The 19,045-nt window shown below is 48.8% G+C and overlaps 1 protein-coding gene across 1 annotated transcript in view; it reads left to right on the forward strand.

The window, feature by feature from the left end:
* LOC138246906 (serine protease 33-like) overlaps positions 1 to 19,045 on the forward strand; it is a 1,038,083-nt gene that overhangs the window by 448,770 nt on the left and 570,268 nt on the right. The window contains exon 3 of the mRNA XM_069201652.1: positions 18,704 to 18,947. Within this exon, the coding sequence (XP_069057753.1) occupies positions 18,704 to 18,947 (244 nt within the window). The remainder of the gene's footprint in view (positions 1 to 18,703; positions 18,948 to 19,045) is intronic.

Below are 19,045 nucleotides of genomic sequence, written 5' to 3' on the forward strand. Positions count from 1 at the left end.
TCCAGATATTTCCACTTAGACAATGAAGACTCATCAGGTCATGGCTAGTCTTATTGTCCTTCGTTTGGGGGGGGTTGTGTAGCAAAGTACCATCTTGCCTGGCATGTTACCCCCATTTTTCACTGTATATATGTTGTTTTAGTTGTATGTGTCACTGGGACCCTGGTAACCCAGGGCCCCAGTGCTCATAAGTGTGCCTGAATGTGTTACCTGTGTAGTGACTAACTGTCTCACTGAGGCTCTGCTAATCAGAACCTCAGTGGTTATGCTCTCTCATTTCTTTCCAAATTGTCACTAACAGGCTAGTGACCAATTTTACCAATTTACATTGGCTTACTGGAACACCCTTATAATTCCCTAGTATATGGTACTGAGGTACCCAGGGTATTGGGGTTCCAGGAGATCCCTATGGGCTGCAGAATTTCTTTTGCCACCCATAGGGAGCTCTGACAATTCTTACACAGGCCTGCCACTGCAGCCTGAGTGAAATAACGTCCACGTTATTTCACAGACATTTTACACTGCACTTAAGTAACTTATAAGTCACCTATATGTCTAACCTTTACCTGGTAAAGGTTAGGTGCAAAGTTACTTAGTGTGTGGGCACCCTGGCACTAGCCAAGGTGCCCCCACATTGTTCAGAGCCAATTCACTGAACTTTGTGAGTGCGGGGACACCATTACACGCGTGCACTACATATAGGTCACTACCTATATGTAGCTTCACCATGCTAACTCCGAATATGGCCATGTAACATGTCTATGATCATGGAATTGCCCCCTCTATGCCATCCTGGCATAGTTGGCACTATCCCATGATCCCAGTGGTCTGTAGCACAGACCCTGCTACTGCCAAACTGCCCTTCCTGGGGTTTCACTGCAGCTGCTGCTGCTGCCAACCCCTCAGACAGGCATCTGCCCTCATGGGGTCCAGCCAGGCCTGGCCCAGGATGGCAGAACAAAGAACTTCCTCTGAGAGAGGGTGTGACACCCTCTCCCTTTGGAAAATGGTGTGAAGGCAGGGGAGGAGTAGCCTCCCCCAGCCTCTGGAAATGCTTTCTTGGGCACAGATGTGCCCAATTCTGCATAAGCCAGTCTACACCGGTTCAGGGACCCCTTAGCCCCTGCTCTGGCGCGAAACTGGACAAAGGAAAGGGGAGTGACCACTCCCCTGACCTGCACCTCCCCTGGGAGGTGTCCAGAGCTCCTCCAGTGTGCTCCAGACCTCTGCCATCTTGGAAACAGAGGTGCTGCTGGCACACTGGACTGCTCTAAGTGGCCAGTGCCACCAGGTGACGTCAGAGACTCCTGCTGATAGGCTCCTTCAGGTGTTAGTAGCCTATCCTCTCTCCTATGTAGCCAAACCCTCTTTTCTGGCTATTTAGGGTCTCTGTCTCTGGGGAAACTTTAGATAACGAATGCATGAGCTCAGCCGAGTTCCTCTGCATCTCTCTCTTCACCTTCTGATAAGGAATCGACCGCTGACCGCGCTGGAAGCCTGCAAACCTGCAACATAGTAGCAAAGACGACTACTGCAACTCTGTAACGCTGATCCTGCCGCCTTCTCGACTGTTTTCCTGCTTGTGCATGCTGTGGGGGTAGCCTGCCTCCTCTCTGCACCAGAAGCTCTGAAGAAATCTCCCGTGGGTCGACGGAATCTTCCCCCTGCAACCGCAGGCACCAAAAAGCTGCATTACCGGTCCCTTGGGTCTCCTCTCAGCACGACGAGCGAGGTCCCTCGAATCCAGCGACTCTGTCCAAGTGACCCCCACAGTCCAGTGACTCTTCAGTCCAAGTTTGGTGGAGGTAAGTCCTTGCCTCACCTCGCTGGGCTGCATTGCTGGGAACTGCGACATTGCAGCTACTCCGGCCCCTGTGCACTTCCGGCGGAAATCCTTTGTGCACACCCAAGCCTGGGTCCACGGCACTCTAACCTGCATTGCACGACTTTCTAAGTTGGTCTCCGGCGACGTGGGACTCCTTTGTGCAACTTCGGCGAGCACCGTTTCACGCATCCTCATAGTGCCTGTTTCTGGCACTTCTTCGGGTGCTACCTGCTTTAGTGAGGGCTTTTTGTCTTGCTCGACGTCCCCTTTCTCTTCAGATCCAATTTGCGACCTCCTGGTCCCTCCTGGGCCCCAGCAGCGTCCAAAAACGCCAAACGTACGATTTGCGTGTAGCAAGGCTTGTTGGCGTCCTTCCGGCGGGAAAACACTTTTGCACGACTCTCCACAGCGAGAGGGATCCGTCCACCAAAGCGGAAGTCTCTAGCCCTTTTCGTTCCTGCAGAAACCTCAGCTTCTTCTGTCCAGTCGAAGCTTCTTTGCACCCGTAGCTGGCATTTCCTGGGCATCTGCCCATCTCCGACTTGCTTGTGACTTTTGGACTTGGTCCCCTTGTTCCACAGGTACCCTAGATTGGAAATCCACAGTTGTTGCATTGCTGGTTTGTGTCTTTCCTGCATTATTCCTCTAACACGACTCTTTTGTCCTTAGGGGAACTTTAGTGCACTTTGCCCTCACTTTTCAGGGTCTTGGGGAGGGTTATTTTTCTAACTCTCACTATTTTCTAATAGTCCCAGCGACCCTCTACAAGGTCACATAGGTTTGGGGTCCATTCGTGGTTCGCATTCCACTTTTGGAGTATATGGTTTGTGTTGCCCCTATCCCTATGTTTCCCTATTGCATCCTATTGTAACTATACATTGTTTCCACTGTTTTCTAAGACTATACTGCATATTTTTGCTATTGTGTATATATATCTTGTGTATATTTCCTATCCTCTCACTGAGGGTACACTCTAAGATACTTTGGCATATTGTCATAAAAATAAAGTACCTTTATTTTTAGTATAACTGTGTATTGTGTTTTCTTATGATATTGTGCATATGACACTGAGTGGTACTGTAGTAGCTTCACACGTCTCCTAGTTCAGCCTAAGCTGCTCTGCTAAGCTACCATTATCTATCAGCCTAAGCTGCTAGACACCCTATACACTAATAAGGGATAACTGGGCCTGGTGCAAGGTGCAAGTACCCCTTGGTACTCACTACAAGCCAGTCCAGCCTCCTACACTTAACCACTGAACAGTACAGGATAAAGTTCAGAGAGACCAAAAAGGAGTCTTCGCAAGACTGGGTTGATTTCATTGACCATTCAGTGAAGGCCTTGGAGGGGTGGTTACATGGCAGTAAAGTTACTGATTATGACAGCCTGTATAACTTGATCCTGAGAGAGCATATTCTTAATAATTGTGTGTCTGATTTGTTGCACCAGTACTTGGTGGACTCTGATCTGACCTCTCCCCAAGAATTGGGAAAGAAGGCAGACAAATGGGTCAGAACAAGGGTGAACAGAAAAGTTCATACAGGGGGTGACAAAGATGGCAACAAAAAGAAGGATGGTAAGTCTTCAGACAAGGGTGGGGACAAATCTAAAAATGAGTCTTCATCAGGCCCACAAAAACACTCTGGTGGGGGTGGTGGGCCCAAATCCTCTTCAAATCAAAACAAAGAAAAGAAACCATGGTGCTGTTTATGTAAAATAAAAGGCCATTGGACAACAGATCCCAGTTGTCCAAAGAAAAGCACCAAGTCTCCTACCACTACAACCCCTACTGCTACACCTAGTGTCCCTACTAATAGCAGTGGTGGTGGGAGCAAACCTACTAATAGCCAATCCAAGGGAGTAGCTGGGCTCACTTTTGGTAACTTAGTTGGGGTTGGTCTGATTAGGGAGACCACAGAGGCTGTGTTAGTCTCTGAGGGGGCTATTGATTTAGCCACCTTGGTTGCTTGTCCCCTTAACATGGATAAGTACAAGCAACTACCCCTAATAAATGGTGTTGAGGTTCAGGCCTACAGGGACACTGGAGCCAGTGTAACTATGGTGATAGAGAAACTGGTCCACCCTGAACAACACCTACTTGGTCACCAGTACCAAGTAAACGATGCTCAGAACAACACACTTAGCCACCCCATGGCTGTTGTAAATCTCAACTGGGGGGGGGGGGTTACTGGTCCAAAGAAAGTTGTGGTAGCTTCAGATTTACCTGTATACTGTCTATTAGGGAATGATTTGGAGACATCAGCTTGGTCAGATGTGGAGTTGGAGGCCCATGCAGCAATGCTGGGCATCCCAGGGCATATTTTTGCTTTGACAAGGGCTCAGGCCAAAAAGCAAAAAGGACAGGGAAGCTTGGATCCTTGAACAATGGACCAAGTGCTCCCTAAAGCTAGGGCTAGTAGAAGTAAAGCACTTCCTACTATCCCTCCCTCTACAGTGGATTCTACTTCTGAGGAAGAAGAATTTCCACCCTGTGCAGAACCTACACCAGAGGAGCTGGAAGCAGACACTGCTGAGCTTTTGGGTGAAGGGGGGCCTGCCAGGGAGGAGCTGAGTGTGGCACAGCATACCTGTCCCACACTAGAGGGTCTAAGACAGCAAGCTGTCAAACAGGCTAATGGGGATGTCAGTGACTCTCACAGAGTTTACTGGGAGGACAACCTCTTGTACACTGAAGCAAGGGATCCTAAACCTGGAACTGCCAGGAGGTTAGTGATTCCTCAGGAGTACAGAAAGTTCCTCCTAACTCTAGCCCACGACATTCCCCTAGCTGGGCATCTGGGACAAATGAAAACTTGGGACAGGCTTGTTCCCTTGTTTCATTGGCCTAGAATGTCTGAGGACACAAAAGAACTTTGTAAGTCCTGTGAAACCTGTCAAGCCAGTGGCAAGACAGGTGGCACTCCAAAGGCACCCCTTATTCCACTGCCTGTGGTTGGGGTTCCCTTTGAAAGGGTAGGGGTTGACATAGTTGGCCCCCTTGACCCTCCTACTGCTTCAGGCAATAGGTTTATCTTGGTGGTAGTGGACCATGCCACAAGATATCCTGAAGCAATCCCTTTAAGGACCACTACAGCACCTGCAGTGGCAAGGGCCCTCCTAGGAATATTTTCTAGGGTGGGCTTCCCAAAGGAAGTAGTATCAGACAGAGGAAGCAATTTCATGTCTGCTTACTTAAAGGCCATGTGGAAGGAGTGTGGTGTGACTTACAAGTTCACTACACCCTATCATCCACAAACAAATGGACTGGTGGAGAGATTTAACAAAACTCTCAAAGGCATGATTATGGGTCTCCCTGAAAAACTCCGCAGGAGATGGGATATCCTTTTACCATGCCTCCTTTTTGCCTACAGGGAGGTACCCCAGAAAGGAGTGGGCTTCAGCCCCTTTGAACTCCTCTTTGGACACCCTGTTAGGGTTCCACTAACACTTGTCAAGGAGGGTTGGGAACAACCTTTAAAAGCTCCAAAGCAAGATATAGTGGATTATGTACTTGGCCTCAGATCAAGGATGGCTGAGTATATGAAAAAGGCCAGTAAAAACCTTCAGGCCAGCCAAGAGCTCCAGAAGCAATGGCATGATCAGAAGGCTGTTTTGGTTCAGTACCAACCAGGGCAGAAAGTGTGGGTCTTGGAGCCTGTGGCCCCAAGAGCACTCCAAGATAAATGGAGTGGACCCCACATAATTGTTGAAAAGAAGGGTGAAGTCACCTACTTAGTTGACGTAGGCACTGCCAGGAGTTCCCTTAGGGTGCTCCATGTCAATCGCCTGAAAACCTACTATGACAGGGCTGATCTCACCCTGCTCATGGCAACTGATGAGGGACAGGAAGAAGACAGTGATCCTCTACCTGATCTCTTCTCTTCCACAGAACAAGATGCTCTTGTGGAAGGTGTAGGTTTGGCTGGTTGTCTTACTGCTGAGCAGAAAGACCAATGCATAAATCTCCTGGGTCAGTTTTCTGAACTCTTCTCTACTGTGCCAGGTACCACTTCTTGGTGTGAGCACACTATAGATACTGGAGACATCTTGCCTGTCAAAAGTAAGATCTATAGGCAGCCTGCCCATGTCAGAGACTGCATAAAACAAGAGGTGCAGAAAATGTTAGAACTGGGAGTGGTTGAGCACTCTGAAAGTCCAGGGGCCTCTCCTGTGGTACTTCTACCAAAACCTCATTCCAAGGATGGAAAGAAGGAAATGCGGTTTTGTGTAGATTATAGAGGTCTCAACCAGGTAACCAAAACTGATGCTCACCCTATACCCAGGGCAGATGAGCTCATAGATACACTGGCATCTGCCAAGTATCTAAGCACTTTTGATTTGACTGCAGGGTATTGGCAGATCAAATTATCAGAAGATGCTAAACCTAAAACTGCATTTTCAACCATTGGAGGCCATTACCAATTCACAGTAATACCTTTTGGATTGAAAAATGCACCTGCCACTTTTCAAAGGTTGGTGAACACAGTCCTGCAAGGGCTGGAAGCTTTTAGTGCAGCATATTTGGACGATATAGCTGTCTTTAGCTCCAGTTGGGATGATCACCTGGTCCACCTATGGAAAGTTTTAGAGGCCCTGCAAAAGGCAGGCCTCACTATCAAGGCTTCAAAGTGCCAGATAGGGCAGGGGAAGGTGGTTTATCTGGGACACCTTGTTGGTGGGGAACAGATTGCACCACTTCAGGGGAAAATCCAAACTATTGTTGATTGGGTTCCCCCTACTACTCAGACTCAGGTGAGAGCCTTCCTAGGCCTCACTGGGTATTACAGGAGGTTCATTAAGAACTATGGCTCCATTGCAGCCCCTCTTAATGACCTCACATCCAAAAAGATGCCTAAAAAGATATTGTGGACAGCTAGCTGTCAGAAAGCTTTTGAGGAGCTGAAGCAGGCCATGTACTCTGCACCTGTCCTGAAAAGCCCTTGTTACTCTAAAAAATTCTATGTCCAAACTGATGCATCTGAATTAGGAGTAGGGGCAGTCCTATCACAACTTAATTCTGAGGGCCAGGATCAACCTGTTGCTTTTATTAGTAGGAGGTTGACCCCTAGAGAAAAGCGTTGGTCTGCCATTGAGAGGGAGGCCTTTGCTGTGGTCTGGGCACTGAAGAAGTTGAGGCCATACTTGTTTGTTCAGACAGACCACAAACCTCTACTTTGGCTAAAACAAATGAAAGGTAAAAATCCAAAATTATTGAGGTGGTCCATATCCCTACAGGGAATGGACTATACAGTGGAACATAGACCTGGGAGTAGCCACTCCAATGCAGATGGACTCTCCAGATATTTCCACTTAGACAATGAAGACTCATCAGGTCATGGCTAGTCTTATTGTCCTTCGTTTGGGGGGGGTTGTGTAGGAAAGTACCATCTTGCCTGGCATGTTACCCCCATTTTTCACTGTATATATGTTGTTTTAGTTGTATGTGTCACTGGGACCCTGCTAGGCAGTTCCCCAGTGCTCATAAGTGTGCCTGAATGTGTTACCTGTGTTATGACTAACTGTCTCACTGAGGCTCTGCTAACCAGAACCTCAGTGGTTATGCTCTCTCATTACTTTCAAATTGTCACTAACAGGCTAGTGACCAATTTTACCAATTTACATTGGCTTACTGGAACACCCTTATAATTCCCTAGTATATGGTACTGAGGTACCCAGGGTATTGGGGTTCTAGGAGATCCCTATGGGCTGCAGCATTTCTTTTGCCACCCATAGGGAGCTCTGAAAATTCTTACACAGGCCTGCCACTGCATCCTGAGTGAAATAACGTCCACGTTATTTCTCAGCCATTTTACACTGCACTTAAGTAACTTATAAGTCACCTATATGTCTAACCTTTACCTAGTAAAGGCTGGGTGCTAAGTTACTTAGTGTGAGGGCACCCTGGCACTAGCTAAGGTGCCCCCACATTGTTCAGGGCCAATTCCCCGGACTTTGTGAGTGCGGGGACACCATTACACGCGTGCACTACATATAGGTCACTACCTATATGTAGCTTCACAATGGTAATTCCGAATATGGCCATGTAATATGTCTATGATCATGGAATTGCCCCCTCTATACCATCCTGGCATAGTTGGCACAATCCCATGATCCCAGTGGTCTGTAGCACAGACCCTGGTACTGCCAAACTGCCTTTCCCGGGGTTTCACTGCAGCTGCTGCTGCTGCCAACCCCTCAGACAGGCATCTGCCCTCCTTGGGTCCAGCCAGGCCTGGCCCATGATGGCAGAACAAAGGACTTCCTCTGAGAGAGGGTGTTACACCCTCTCCCTTTGGAAAATGGTGTGAAGGCAGGGGAGGAGTAGCCTCCCCCAGCCTCTGGAAATGCTTTCATGGGCACACAAAGTGCCCATTTCTGCATAAGCCACATCTACACCGGTTCAGGGACCCCTTAGCCCTGCTCTGGCGCGAAACTGGACAAAGGAAAGGGGAGTGACCACTCCCCTGACCTGTACCTCCCCTGGGAGGTGCCCAGAGCTCCTCCAGTGTGCTCCAGACCTCTGCCATCTTGGAAACAGAGGTGCTGCTGGCACACTGGACTGCTCTGAGTGGCCAGGGCCAGCAGGTGACGTCAGAGACTCCTTCTGATAGGCTCTTACCTGTGTTGCTAGCCTATCCTCCTTCCTAAGTAGCCAAACCTCCTTTTCTGGCCATTTAGGGTCTCTGCTTTGGGGAATTCTTTAGATAACGAATGCAAGAGCTCATCAGAGTTCCTCTGCATCTGTCTCTTCACCTTTTGCCAAGGAATCGACCGCTGACTGCTCTGGAAGCCTGCAAAACTGCAACAAAGTAGCAAAGACGACTACTGCGCCTTGTAACGCTGATCCGGCCGCCTTCTCAACTGTTTTCCTGGTGGTGCATGCTGTGGGGGTAGTCTGCCTCCTCTCTGCACTAGAAGCTCCGAAGAAATCTCCCGTGGGTCAACGGAATCTTCCCCCTGCAACCGCAGGCACCAAAAGACTGCATCACCAGTCCTCTGGATCTCCTCTCAGCACAACAAGCGAGGTCCCTAGAACTCAGCAACTCTGTCCAAGTGACTCCCACAGTCCAGAGACTCTTCAGTCCAAGTTTGGTGGAGGTAAGTTCTTGCCTCCCCACGCTAGACTGCATTGCTGGGTACCACGTGATTTGCAGCTGCTCCGGCTCCTGTGCACTCTTCCAGGATTTCCTTTGTGCACAGCCAATCCTGGGTTCCCGACACTCTAACCTGCAGTGCACGACCTCCTGAGTTGTCCTCCGGCGTCGTGGGACCTTCCTTTGTGACTTCAGGTGAGCTCCAGTTCACTCCAGTTCGTAGTGCCAGTGCCGGCACTTCTGCGGGTGCTGCTTGCTTCTGAGTGGGCTCTTTGTCTTGCTGGATGCCCCCTCTGTCTCCTCACGCAATTGGCGACATCCTGGTCTCTCCTGGGCCACAGCAGAATCCATAAACCCTAACCGCGACCCTTGCATCTAGCAAGGCTTGTTTGCGGTCTTTCTGCACGGAAACACCTCTGCAAGCTTCTTCACGACGTGGGACATCCATCCTCCAAAGGGGAAGTTTCTAGCCCTTGTCGTTCTTGCAGAATCCACAGCTTCTACCATCCAGTGGCAGCTTCTTTGCACCCACAGCTGGCATTTCCTAGGCATCTGCCCACTCCCGACTTGATCGTGACTTTTGGACTTGGTCCCCTTGTTCCACAGGTACTCTAGTCCAGAAATCCATCGTTGTTGCATTGCTGGTGTTGGTCTTCCTTGCAGAATTCCCCTATCACGACTTCTGTGCTCTCTGGGGATCTTAGGTGCACTTTGCACCCCCTTTTCAGGGTCTTGGGGTGGGCTATTTTAATAACCCTCACTGTTTTCTTACAGTCCCAGCGACCCTCTACAAGGTCACATAGGTTTGGGGTCCATTCGTGGTTCGCATTCCACTTTTGGAGTATATGGTTTGTGTTGCCCCTATCCCTATGTGTCTCCATTGCATCCTATTGTAACTATACATTGTTTGCACTGTTTTCTAATACTATTACTGCATATTTTGGTATTGTGTAAATATATCTTGTGTATATTTGCTATCCTCATACTGAGGGTACTCACTGAGATACTTTTGGCATATTGTCATAAAAATAAAGTACCTTTATTTTTAGTATATCTGTGTATTGTGTTTTCTTATGATATTGTGCATATGACACTAAGTGGTACTGTAGGAGCTTCACTCGTCTCCTAGTTCAACCTAAGCTGCTCTGCTAAGCTACCATTATCTATCAGCCTATGCTGCTAGACACCCTATACACTAATAAGGGATAACTGGGCCTGGTGCAAGGTGCAAGTACCCCTAGGTACTCACTACAAGCCAGTCCAGCCTTCTACAATGACTAACTGTCTCACTGAGGCTCTGCTAACCAGAACCTCAGTGGTTATGCTCTCTCATTTCTTTCCAAATTTTCACTAACAGGCTAGTGACCAATTTCACCAATTTACATTGGCATACTGGAACACCCTTATAATTCCCTAGTATATGGTACTGAGGTACCCAGGGTATTGGGGTTCAAGGAGATCCCTATGGGATGCAGCATTTCTTTTGCCACCCAAAGGGAGCTCTGACAATTCTTACACAGGCCTGCCATTGCAGCCTGAGTGAAATAACGTCCATGTTAATTCACAGCCATTTACCACTGCACTTAAGTAACTTATAAGCCACCTATATGTCTAACCTTTACCTGGTAAAGGTTGGGTGCTAAGTTACTTAGTGTGTGGGCACCCTGGCACTAGCCAAGGTGCCCCCACATTGTTCAGGGCAAATTCCCCGGACTTTGTGAGTGCGGGGACACCATTACACACGTGCACTATACATAGATCACTACCTATGTATAGCGTCACAATGGTAACTCCGAACATGGCCATGTAACGTGTCTAAGATCATGGAATTGTCCCCCCAATGCCATTCTGGCATTGGGGGGACAATTCCATTATCCCCCAGGTCTCTAACATAGTACCCGGGGACTGCCAAACTGCCTTTCCGGGGTCTCCACTGCAGCTGCTGCTGCTGCCAACCCCTCAGACAGGTTTCTGCCCTCCTGGGGTCCAGGCAGCCTTGGCCCAGGAAGGCAGAACAAAGGACTTCCTCTGAGAGAGGGTGTAACACCCTCTCACTTTGGAAATAGGTGTGAGGGCTGGGGAGGAGCAGCCTCCCCCAGCCTCTAGAAATGCTTTGATGGGCACAGATGGTGCCCATCTCTGCATAAGCCAGTCTACACCGGTTCAGGGATCCCCCAGCCCTGCTCTGGCACGAAACTGGACAAAGGAAAGGGGAGTAACCACTCCCCTGACCTGCACCTCCTAGGGGAGGTGCCCATAGCTCCTCCAGTGTGTCCCAGACCTCTGCCATCTTGGAAACAGAGGTGTTGGGGGCACACTGGACTGCTCTGAGTGTCCAGTGCCAGCAGGTGACGTCAGAGGCTCCTTCTGATAAGCTCTTACCTCTATTGGTAGCCAATCCTCATTCCTAGGTCGCCAAACCTCCTTTTCTGGCTATTTAGGGTCTCTGCTTTGGGGAATTCTTTAGATAACGAATGCAAGAGCCCACCAGAGTTCCTCTGCATCTCCCTCTTCACCTTCTGCCAAAGGATCGACCGCTGACTGCTCAGGACGCCTGCAAAACCGCAACAAAGTAGCAAGACGACTACTAGCAACCTTGTATCGCTTCATCCTGCTGGCTTTCCCAACTGTTTCCAGGTGGTGCATGCTCTGGGGGTAGCCTGCCTCCTCCCTGCACCAGGAGCTCTGAAGAAATCTCCCGTGGGTCAACGGAATCTTCCCCCTGCTAACGCAGGCACCAAAAGACTGCATCACTGGTCCTCTGGGTCCCCTCTCAGCCTGACGAGCGTGGTCCCTGGAACTCAGCAACTGCTGGGTACCGTGTGATTTGCAGCTGCTCCGGCTCCTGTGCACTCTTCCAGGATTTCCTTCGTGCACAGCCAAGCCTGGGTCCCCGACACTCTAACCTGCAGTGCACAACCTTCTGAGTTGTCCTCCGGCATCGTGGGACTCCCTTTTGTGACTTCGCGTGGACTCCAGTTCACTTGCCTTCCAAGTGCCTGTTCAGGCACTTTTGCAGGTGCTGCCTGCTTCTGTGAGGGCTACCTGAGTTGCTGGGTGTCCCCTCTGTCTCCTCCTCCAAGTGGCGACATCCTGGTCCCTCCTGGGCCACAGCAGCACCCAAAAACCTTTACCGCAACCCTTGCAGCTAGCAAGGCTTGTTTGCAGTCTTTCTGCGTGGGAACACCTCTGCAAGCTTCATCGCGACGTGGGGCATCCGTCTTCCAAATGAGAAGTCCCTAGCTCTCTCCTTTCTTGCAGAACTCCAAGCTTCTTCCATCCGGTGGCAGCTCCCTTGCACCCTCAGCTGGCATTTCCTGGGTGTGAGAAAGTAGCCTCTTTCTAGCCTTGTTACCCCCACTTTTGGCCTGTTTGTGAGTGTATGTCAGGGTGTTTTCACTGTCTCACTGGGATCCTGCTAGCCAGGGCCCAGTGCTCATAGTGAAAACCCTATGTTTTCAGTATGTTTGTTATGTGTCACTGGGACACTGCTAGTCAGGACCCCAGTGCTCATAAGTTTGTGACCTATAGGTATGTGTTCCCTGTGTGATGCCTAACTGTCTCACTAAGGCTCTGCTAACCAGAACCTCAGTGGTTATGCTCTCTCTTTACAAATTGTCACTAACAGGCTAGTGACCAATTTACCAATTTACATTGGCTTACTGGAACACCCTTATAATTCCCTAGTATATGGTACTGAGGTACCCAGGGTATTGGGGTTCCAGGAGATCCCTATGGGCTGCAGCATTTCTTTTGCCACCCATAGGGAGCTCTGACAATTCTTACACAGGCCTGCCACTGCAGCCTGAGTGAAATAACGTCCACGTTTTTTCACAGCCATTTACCACTGCACTTAAGTAACTTATAAGCCACCTATATGTCTAACCTTTACCTGGTAAAGGTTGGGTGCTAAGTTACTTAGTGTGAGGGCACCCTGGCACTAGCCAAGGTGCCCCCACATTGTTCAGGGCCAATTCCCCGGACTTTGTGAGTGCGGGGACACCATTACACGCGTGCACTACATATAGGTCACTACCTATATGTAGCTTCACAATGGTAACTCCGAATATGGCCATGTAACATGTCTATGATCATGGAATTGCCCCCTCTATGACATCCTGGCATAGTTGGCACAATCCCATGATCCCAGTGGTCTGTAGCACAGACCCTGGTACTGCCAAACTGCCTTTCCTGGGGTTTCACTGCAGCTGCTGCTGCTGCCAACCCCTCAGACAGGTTTCTGCCCTCCTGGGGTCCAGCCAGGCTTGGCCCAGGATGGCAGAACAAAGGACTTCCTCTGAGAGAGGGTTTTACACCCTCTCCCTTTGGAAAATGGTGTGAAGGCAGGGGAGGAGTAGCCTCCCCCAGCCTCTGGAAATGCTTTCATGGGCACACATGGTACCCATTTCTGCAAAAGCCAGTCTACACCGGTTCAGGGACCCCTCAGCCCTGCTCTGGCGCGAAACTGGACAAAGGGAAGGGGAGTGACCACTCCCCTGACCTGTACCTCCCCTGGGAGGTGCCCAGAGCTCCTCCAGTGTGCTCCAGACCTCTGCCATCTTGGAAACAGAGGTGCTGCTTGCACACTGGACTGCTCTGAGTGGCCAGTGCCATCAGGTGACGTCAGAGACTCCTCCTGATAGGCTCCTTCAGGTGTTGCTAGCCTATCCTCTCTCCTAGGTAGCCAAACCCTATTTTCTGGCTATTTAGGGTCTCTGTCTCTTGGGATTCCTTAGATAACGAATGCAAGAGCTCATCCGAGTTCCTCTGCATCTCTCTCTTCACCTTCTGCCAAGGAATCGACTGCTGACCACGCTGGAAGCCTGCAAAACTGCAACAAAGTAGCGAAGACGACTACTGCAACTCTGTAACGCTGATCCTGCCGCCTTCTCGACTGTTTTCCTGGTGGTGCATGCTGTGGGGGTAGTCTGCCTCCTCTCTGCACTAGAAGCTCCGAAGAAATCTCCTGTGGGTCGACGGAATCGTCCCCCTGCAACCGCAGGCACCAAAAAACTGCATCACTGGTACCCTGGGTCTCCTCTCAGCACAACGAGCGAGGTCCCTTGAATCCAGCAACTCTGCCCAAGTGACTCCCACAGTCCAGTGACTCTTCAGTCCAAGTTTGGTGGAGGTAAGTCCTTGCCTCCCCACGCCAGACTGCATTGCTGGGAACCGCGACTTTTGCAGCTACTCCGGCCTCCGTGCACTTCCGGCGGAAATCCTTTGTGTACAGTCCAGCCTGGGTCCACGGCACTCTAACCTGCATTGCACGACCTCCTAAGTTGTCCTCCGGCGACGTGGGACTCCTTTGTGCGACTTCGGGTGAGCACTGTTTCACTCCACTTTGTAGTGCCTTTTCGGGCACTTCTCCGGGTGCTGCCTGCTTCTGAGAGGGCTCCTTGTCTTGCTCTACGCCCCCTCTGTCCCCAGACGCAATTGGCGACATCCTGGTCCCTCCTGGGCCACAGCAGCATCCAAAAACCCTAACTGCACGATTTGCAGCTAGCAAGGCTTGTTGGCGGTCTTTCTTCAGGAAAATACTTCTGCACAAATCTCCACGGCGTGGGGGATCTGTCCTTCAAACGGAAAGTTCCTAGCCCTTGTCGTTCCTGCAGAATCTTCAGCTTCTACTGTCCAGTAGCAGCTTCTTTGCACCCACAGCTGGCATTTCCTGGGCATCTGCCCATCTCCGACTTGCTTGTGACTTTTGGACTTGGTCCCCTTGTTCCACAGGTACCCTCGACTGGAAATCCATCGTTGTTGCATTGCTGATTTGTGTCTTTCCTGCAGAATTCCCCTATCACGACTTCTATGTCCTTCGGGGAACTTTAGTGCAGTTTGCACTCACTTTTCAGGGTCTTGGGGTGGGCTATTTTTCTAACCCTTACTATTTTCTAATAGTCCCAGCGACCCTCTACAAGGTCACATAGGTTTGGGGTCCATTCGTGGTTCGCATTCCACTTTTGGAGTATATGGTTTGTGTTGCCCCTATCCCTATGTGTCCCCATTGCATCCTATTGTAACTATACATTGTTTGCACTGTTTTCTAAGACTATACTGCATATTTTTGCTACTGTGTATATATAGCTTGTGTATATTTCCTATCCTCTCACTGAGGGTACACTCTAAGATACTTTGGCATATTGTCATAAAAATAAAGTACCTTTATTTTTAGTATAACTGTGTATTGTGTTTTCTTATGATATTGTGCATATGACACTAAGTGGTACTGTAGTAGCTTCACACGTCTCCTAGTTCAGCCTAAGCTGCTCTGCTAAGCTACCATTATCTATCAGCCTAAGCTGCTAGACACCCTATACACTAATAAGGGATAACTGGGCCTGGTGCAAGGTGTAAGTACCCCTTGGTACTCACTACAAGCCAGTCCAGCCTCCTACACTGGGCTCCTGCCCAGTCTCAACACTGTTGCGACTGTTGGACTTGGTCCCCTTGTCTTACAGGTACTTAGGTCTGGAAATCCACTGTTGTTGCATTGCTGGTGTTTGTTCTTCCTGCAGAATCCCCCTATCACGTCTTCTGTGCTCTGTGGGGGTAGTAGGTGCACTTTACACCTACCTTTCAGGGTCTTGGGGTGGGCTATTTTTCTAACCCTCACTGTTTTCTTACATTCCCAGCGACCCTCTACAAGCTCACATAGGTTTGGGGTCCATTCGTGGTTCGCATTCCACTTTTAGAATGTATGGTTTGTTTTGCCCCTATACCTATGTGCTCCTATTGCAATCTACTGTAATTCTACACTGTTTGCATTACTTTTCTTGCTATTACCTACCTAATTTTGGTTTGTGTACACATATCTTGTGTATATATCTTATCCTCATACTGAGGCTACTCACTGGCATATTGTCATAAAAATAAAGTACCTTTATTTTTTGTAATTCTGGGTATTGTGTTTTCTTATGATATTGTGCATGTGACACCAGTGGTATAGTAGGAGCTTTACATGTCTCCTAGTTCAGCCTAAGCTGCTTTGCCATAGCTACCTTCTATCAGCCTAAGCTGCTAGAAACACCTTTTCTACACTAATAAGGGATAACTGGACCTGGCACAAGGTATAAGTACCTCTGGTACCCACTACAAGCCAGGCCAGCCTCCTACAGTCAGTTTTTTCATCTCCCTCACGACCAGCATCCTCTTCAGTACCCCACAGCTGTCTCTCCATGTGGTATCCAAACTGCGCCTGACGACTTGGCTATTGGAGGGGTAGGAATAAAGTTTAGGCTGTTCTTCCCATGTGGCTCTGAAGATGCAAGCGTCTTGTAAACAATCTACCCTTAAATTCTATACAAAACACTGGTGTTATTTCTCTAACTGGTGTTTCATTAGTTCTGAGGATCCTACTGTTATTAATTCTTTTACGATTCTTGATTTCCTAAGGAATGTTTTTTTTTAAAGGCTTGACCCCTAGTACTCTTTTTACTCAATGGGCAGCGATAAAGGCTTTTCAAGCCTTTTATGATGATTTCACTACTCTGTCTCCCCTGATCCTTCTATTGTTTTGCAAGGGTTACGAGGTGTTCCCTTTGAATCTTTGATGGAAGCTGATTTGGTTTGTTTATCAGCTGACATTGTGTTCTTAGTGGGCATTCCTTCAGCTAGATGTCTTGTGGCTTTATTCCCCTCTCTGAAGTTTTTTTCTGAATTGAGTAGTGCTCAGGCTGTATCCTAAGTTTATTCCAAAGGTATCTTCTTCCTTCAATTATGTTGCCTGTTTTTTTTCCCTGATCCCTTTTCAATTTCAGTTCCATCTGCTGTAGATGTCAGAAGGGCTCCTCTGACTTATTTGGAGCGCACAAAGGGCTATATTTATACTTTTCGACGAAAACTGCGCCAACGCAGTTGTGCGTCAAAACATTTAACGCCGGCTAACGCCATTCTGAAGCGCCATGCGGGCGCCGTATTTATTCAATGACGTTAGCCGGCGTTAGCCGGCAGAGCTGCCTGGTGTGTGTGAAAAAAATGACTTACACCAGGCAGCGCTGGCGTAGGGGAAAATGGAGCTTGGGCGTCAAAAAATGGGGCAAGTCAGGCTGTGGCAAAATTATCGCCTCAACCCGATTTGCGCCATTTTTTTTTACTCCCAACCCCCATTGAAATGACTCCTGTCTTAGCAAAGACAGGAGTCATGCCCCCTTGCCCAATGGCCATGCCCAGGGGACTTATGTCCCCTGGGCATGGTCATTGGGCATAGTGGCATGTAGGGGGGCACAAATCAGGCCCCCCATGCCACAAAAAAAAATATATATATACTTACCAGCACTTACCTTAATGTCCCAGGGGTGGGTCCCTCCATCCTTGGGCGTCCTCCTGGGGTGGGCAAGGGTGGCAGGGGGTGTCCCTGGGGGCATGGGAGGGCACCTCTGGGCTCCTTCCGAGCCCACAGGTCCCTTAACGCCTGCCCTGACCAGGCGCTAAAAAATTACGCAAAAGCGGCTGGACGTCATTTTTTTTGACCAGCCCACTCACGGGCGTCATTTTTGCCCGGGAGTATAAATACGGCGCACATGCCTCGGAGTCATTTTTTTTCAGACGGGAACGCCTACCTTGCATATCATTAACGCAAGGAAGGTGTCCACGCAAAAAAATGACGCAAACTCCATGAACTTTGGCGCTAGATGAGTCTAACGCCAAAGTATAAATATGGAGTTAGTTTTGCGTCGAATTTGCGTAAAAAAAAACGACGCAAATCCGGCGCAAACAGAGTATAAATATGGCCCCAAGCCTTTTCGCATGTCGAGATCTTTATTGCACATGGTTCTCTTTCAAAAGGTAGGAAGGTTTCTAGTCAGACTCTGAGCAGATGGGTCCCTCAGGCTATTGCTCGGGCATAATCGGCAGTGGGTGGGCCTCTTCCAACAGATGTCCAGCGGCAATCAACAAGGCAGTTTCACATTCCTGGGCAGACGCAGGAGGGGTTTCTATATTAGAGATTCGTAGGGCAGCCATGTGGTCTTCTCAAGAGACCTTCATTAAAAATTATCGACTTCCTGTGTGTGATGATTTGGATGGTTATTTTGGCTCTAAAGTTTTGACTGCAGGAATGAAGTAATTGTTCTCATTTTTTTTTCTAAAAAACAATTATTGCATTTATACTGTGTGGTGTAACCTTGATCCTTTCTGGCTTGGATACATCCTCAGATTTTAGGAGAACACCATGAGGAGGTAATGGACCCATTACTTACTGGTAACCTACATTACCCCGATTAGAGGTCCTCCTCGTTCGAGTCGTCTTCCAACCCTCTTTCCATGGTTGCACTTTTTAAGCCCGCAGCTTGGTAACAAAACTGAAGGAGGCAAGGGGAGAGGAGTTATTTTAAAAAATAATACAAATAAAAGAAATACTTATGTGCTACGCCTGTCGGAGAGGGACATACCCTGAGATGTTAGGATTGGGACAAGGAGTACCCCTATTCGGGGTAATGAAGATTATTGGTAAGTAACTGGTTTATTCCTCGGTTTTGAGTGGGCCAGTAAACGGTGCAATATTTTCCAAACTCGATGAATCCATATGCTACAGGGGAAGGTTTTTACCAGCTTCGTTCACTCGAAATATCTGGAATTCGGTATCCCTTTGGCCTTTTCTAATACTCGCCTGTTGATTTTTTTAAGCTTGTCAAAATGAGTGTTAAGCCTGTTGGGGAATAGAAGTTTTGTTAATAGCTTTGAAAAGTGATCAGACTGTTTAAAAGAAGCAACGTGTACAATGTATGTATAGATGCAATTAAAACAAATTTATGAAAGAATGAATTCTTGTCTGCATTCCCAGGGGGAGCCCGGGGCACCACTTGTCTGCAACCTGAAGGGCACATGGTTTCTAGTGGGCATCGCCAGTCCATTCATCGAGGATTGTGGTGTCCCAAATGCACCACCCGTATTCACAGAGGTGGCGGCCTACGCCAACTGGATCCAGAGCAAGGTGCCAAAGCCACCATTCACCGGTCAGAGCACTTCTGTGGTCAGCCACAAACACCATGACATGTTTCGATGTAACACCGTCCAGCCACCAACAGGTAACAAATACATATGTTCAGCATCCTGTCTGGAATGAGTCACAAATGCACACTGCAACATTCATTATTGCTTTAATGTCAGTACGATTCATAACAAA

The sequence above is a fragment of the Pleurodeles waltl genome, chromosome 7, assembly GCF_031143425.1.
Source record: "Pleurodeles waltl isolate 20211129_DDA chromosome 7, aPleWal1.hap1.20221129, whole genome shotgun sequence".
Lineage (NCBI taxonomy): Eukaryota > Metazoa > Chordata > Amphibia > Caudata > Salamandridae > Pleurodeles > Pleurodeles waltl.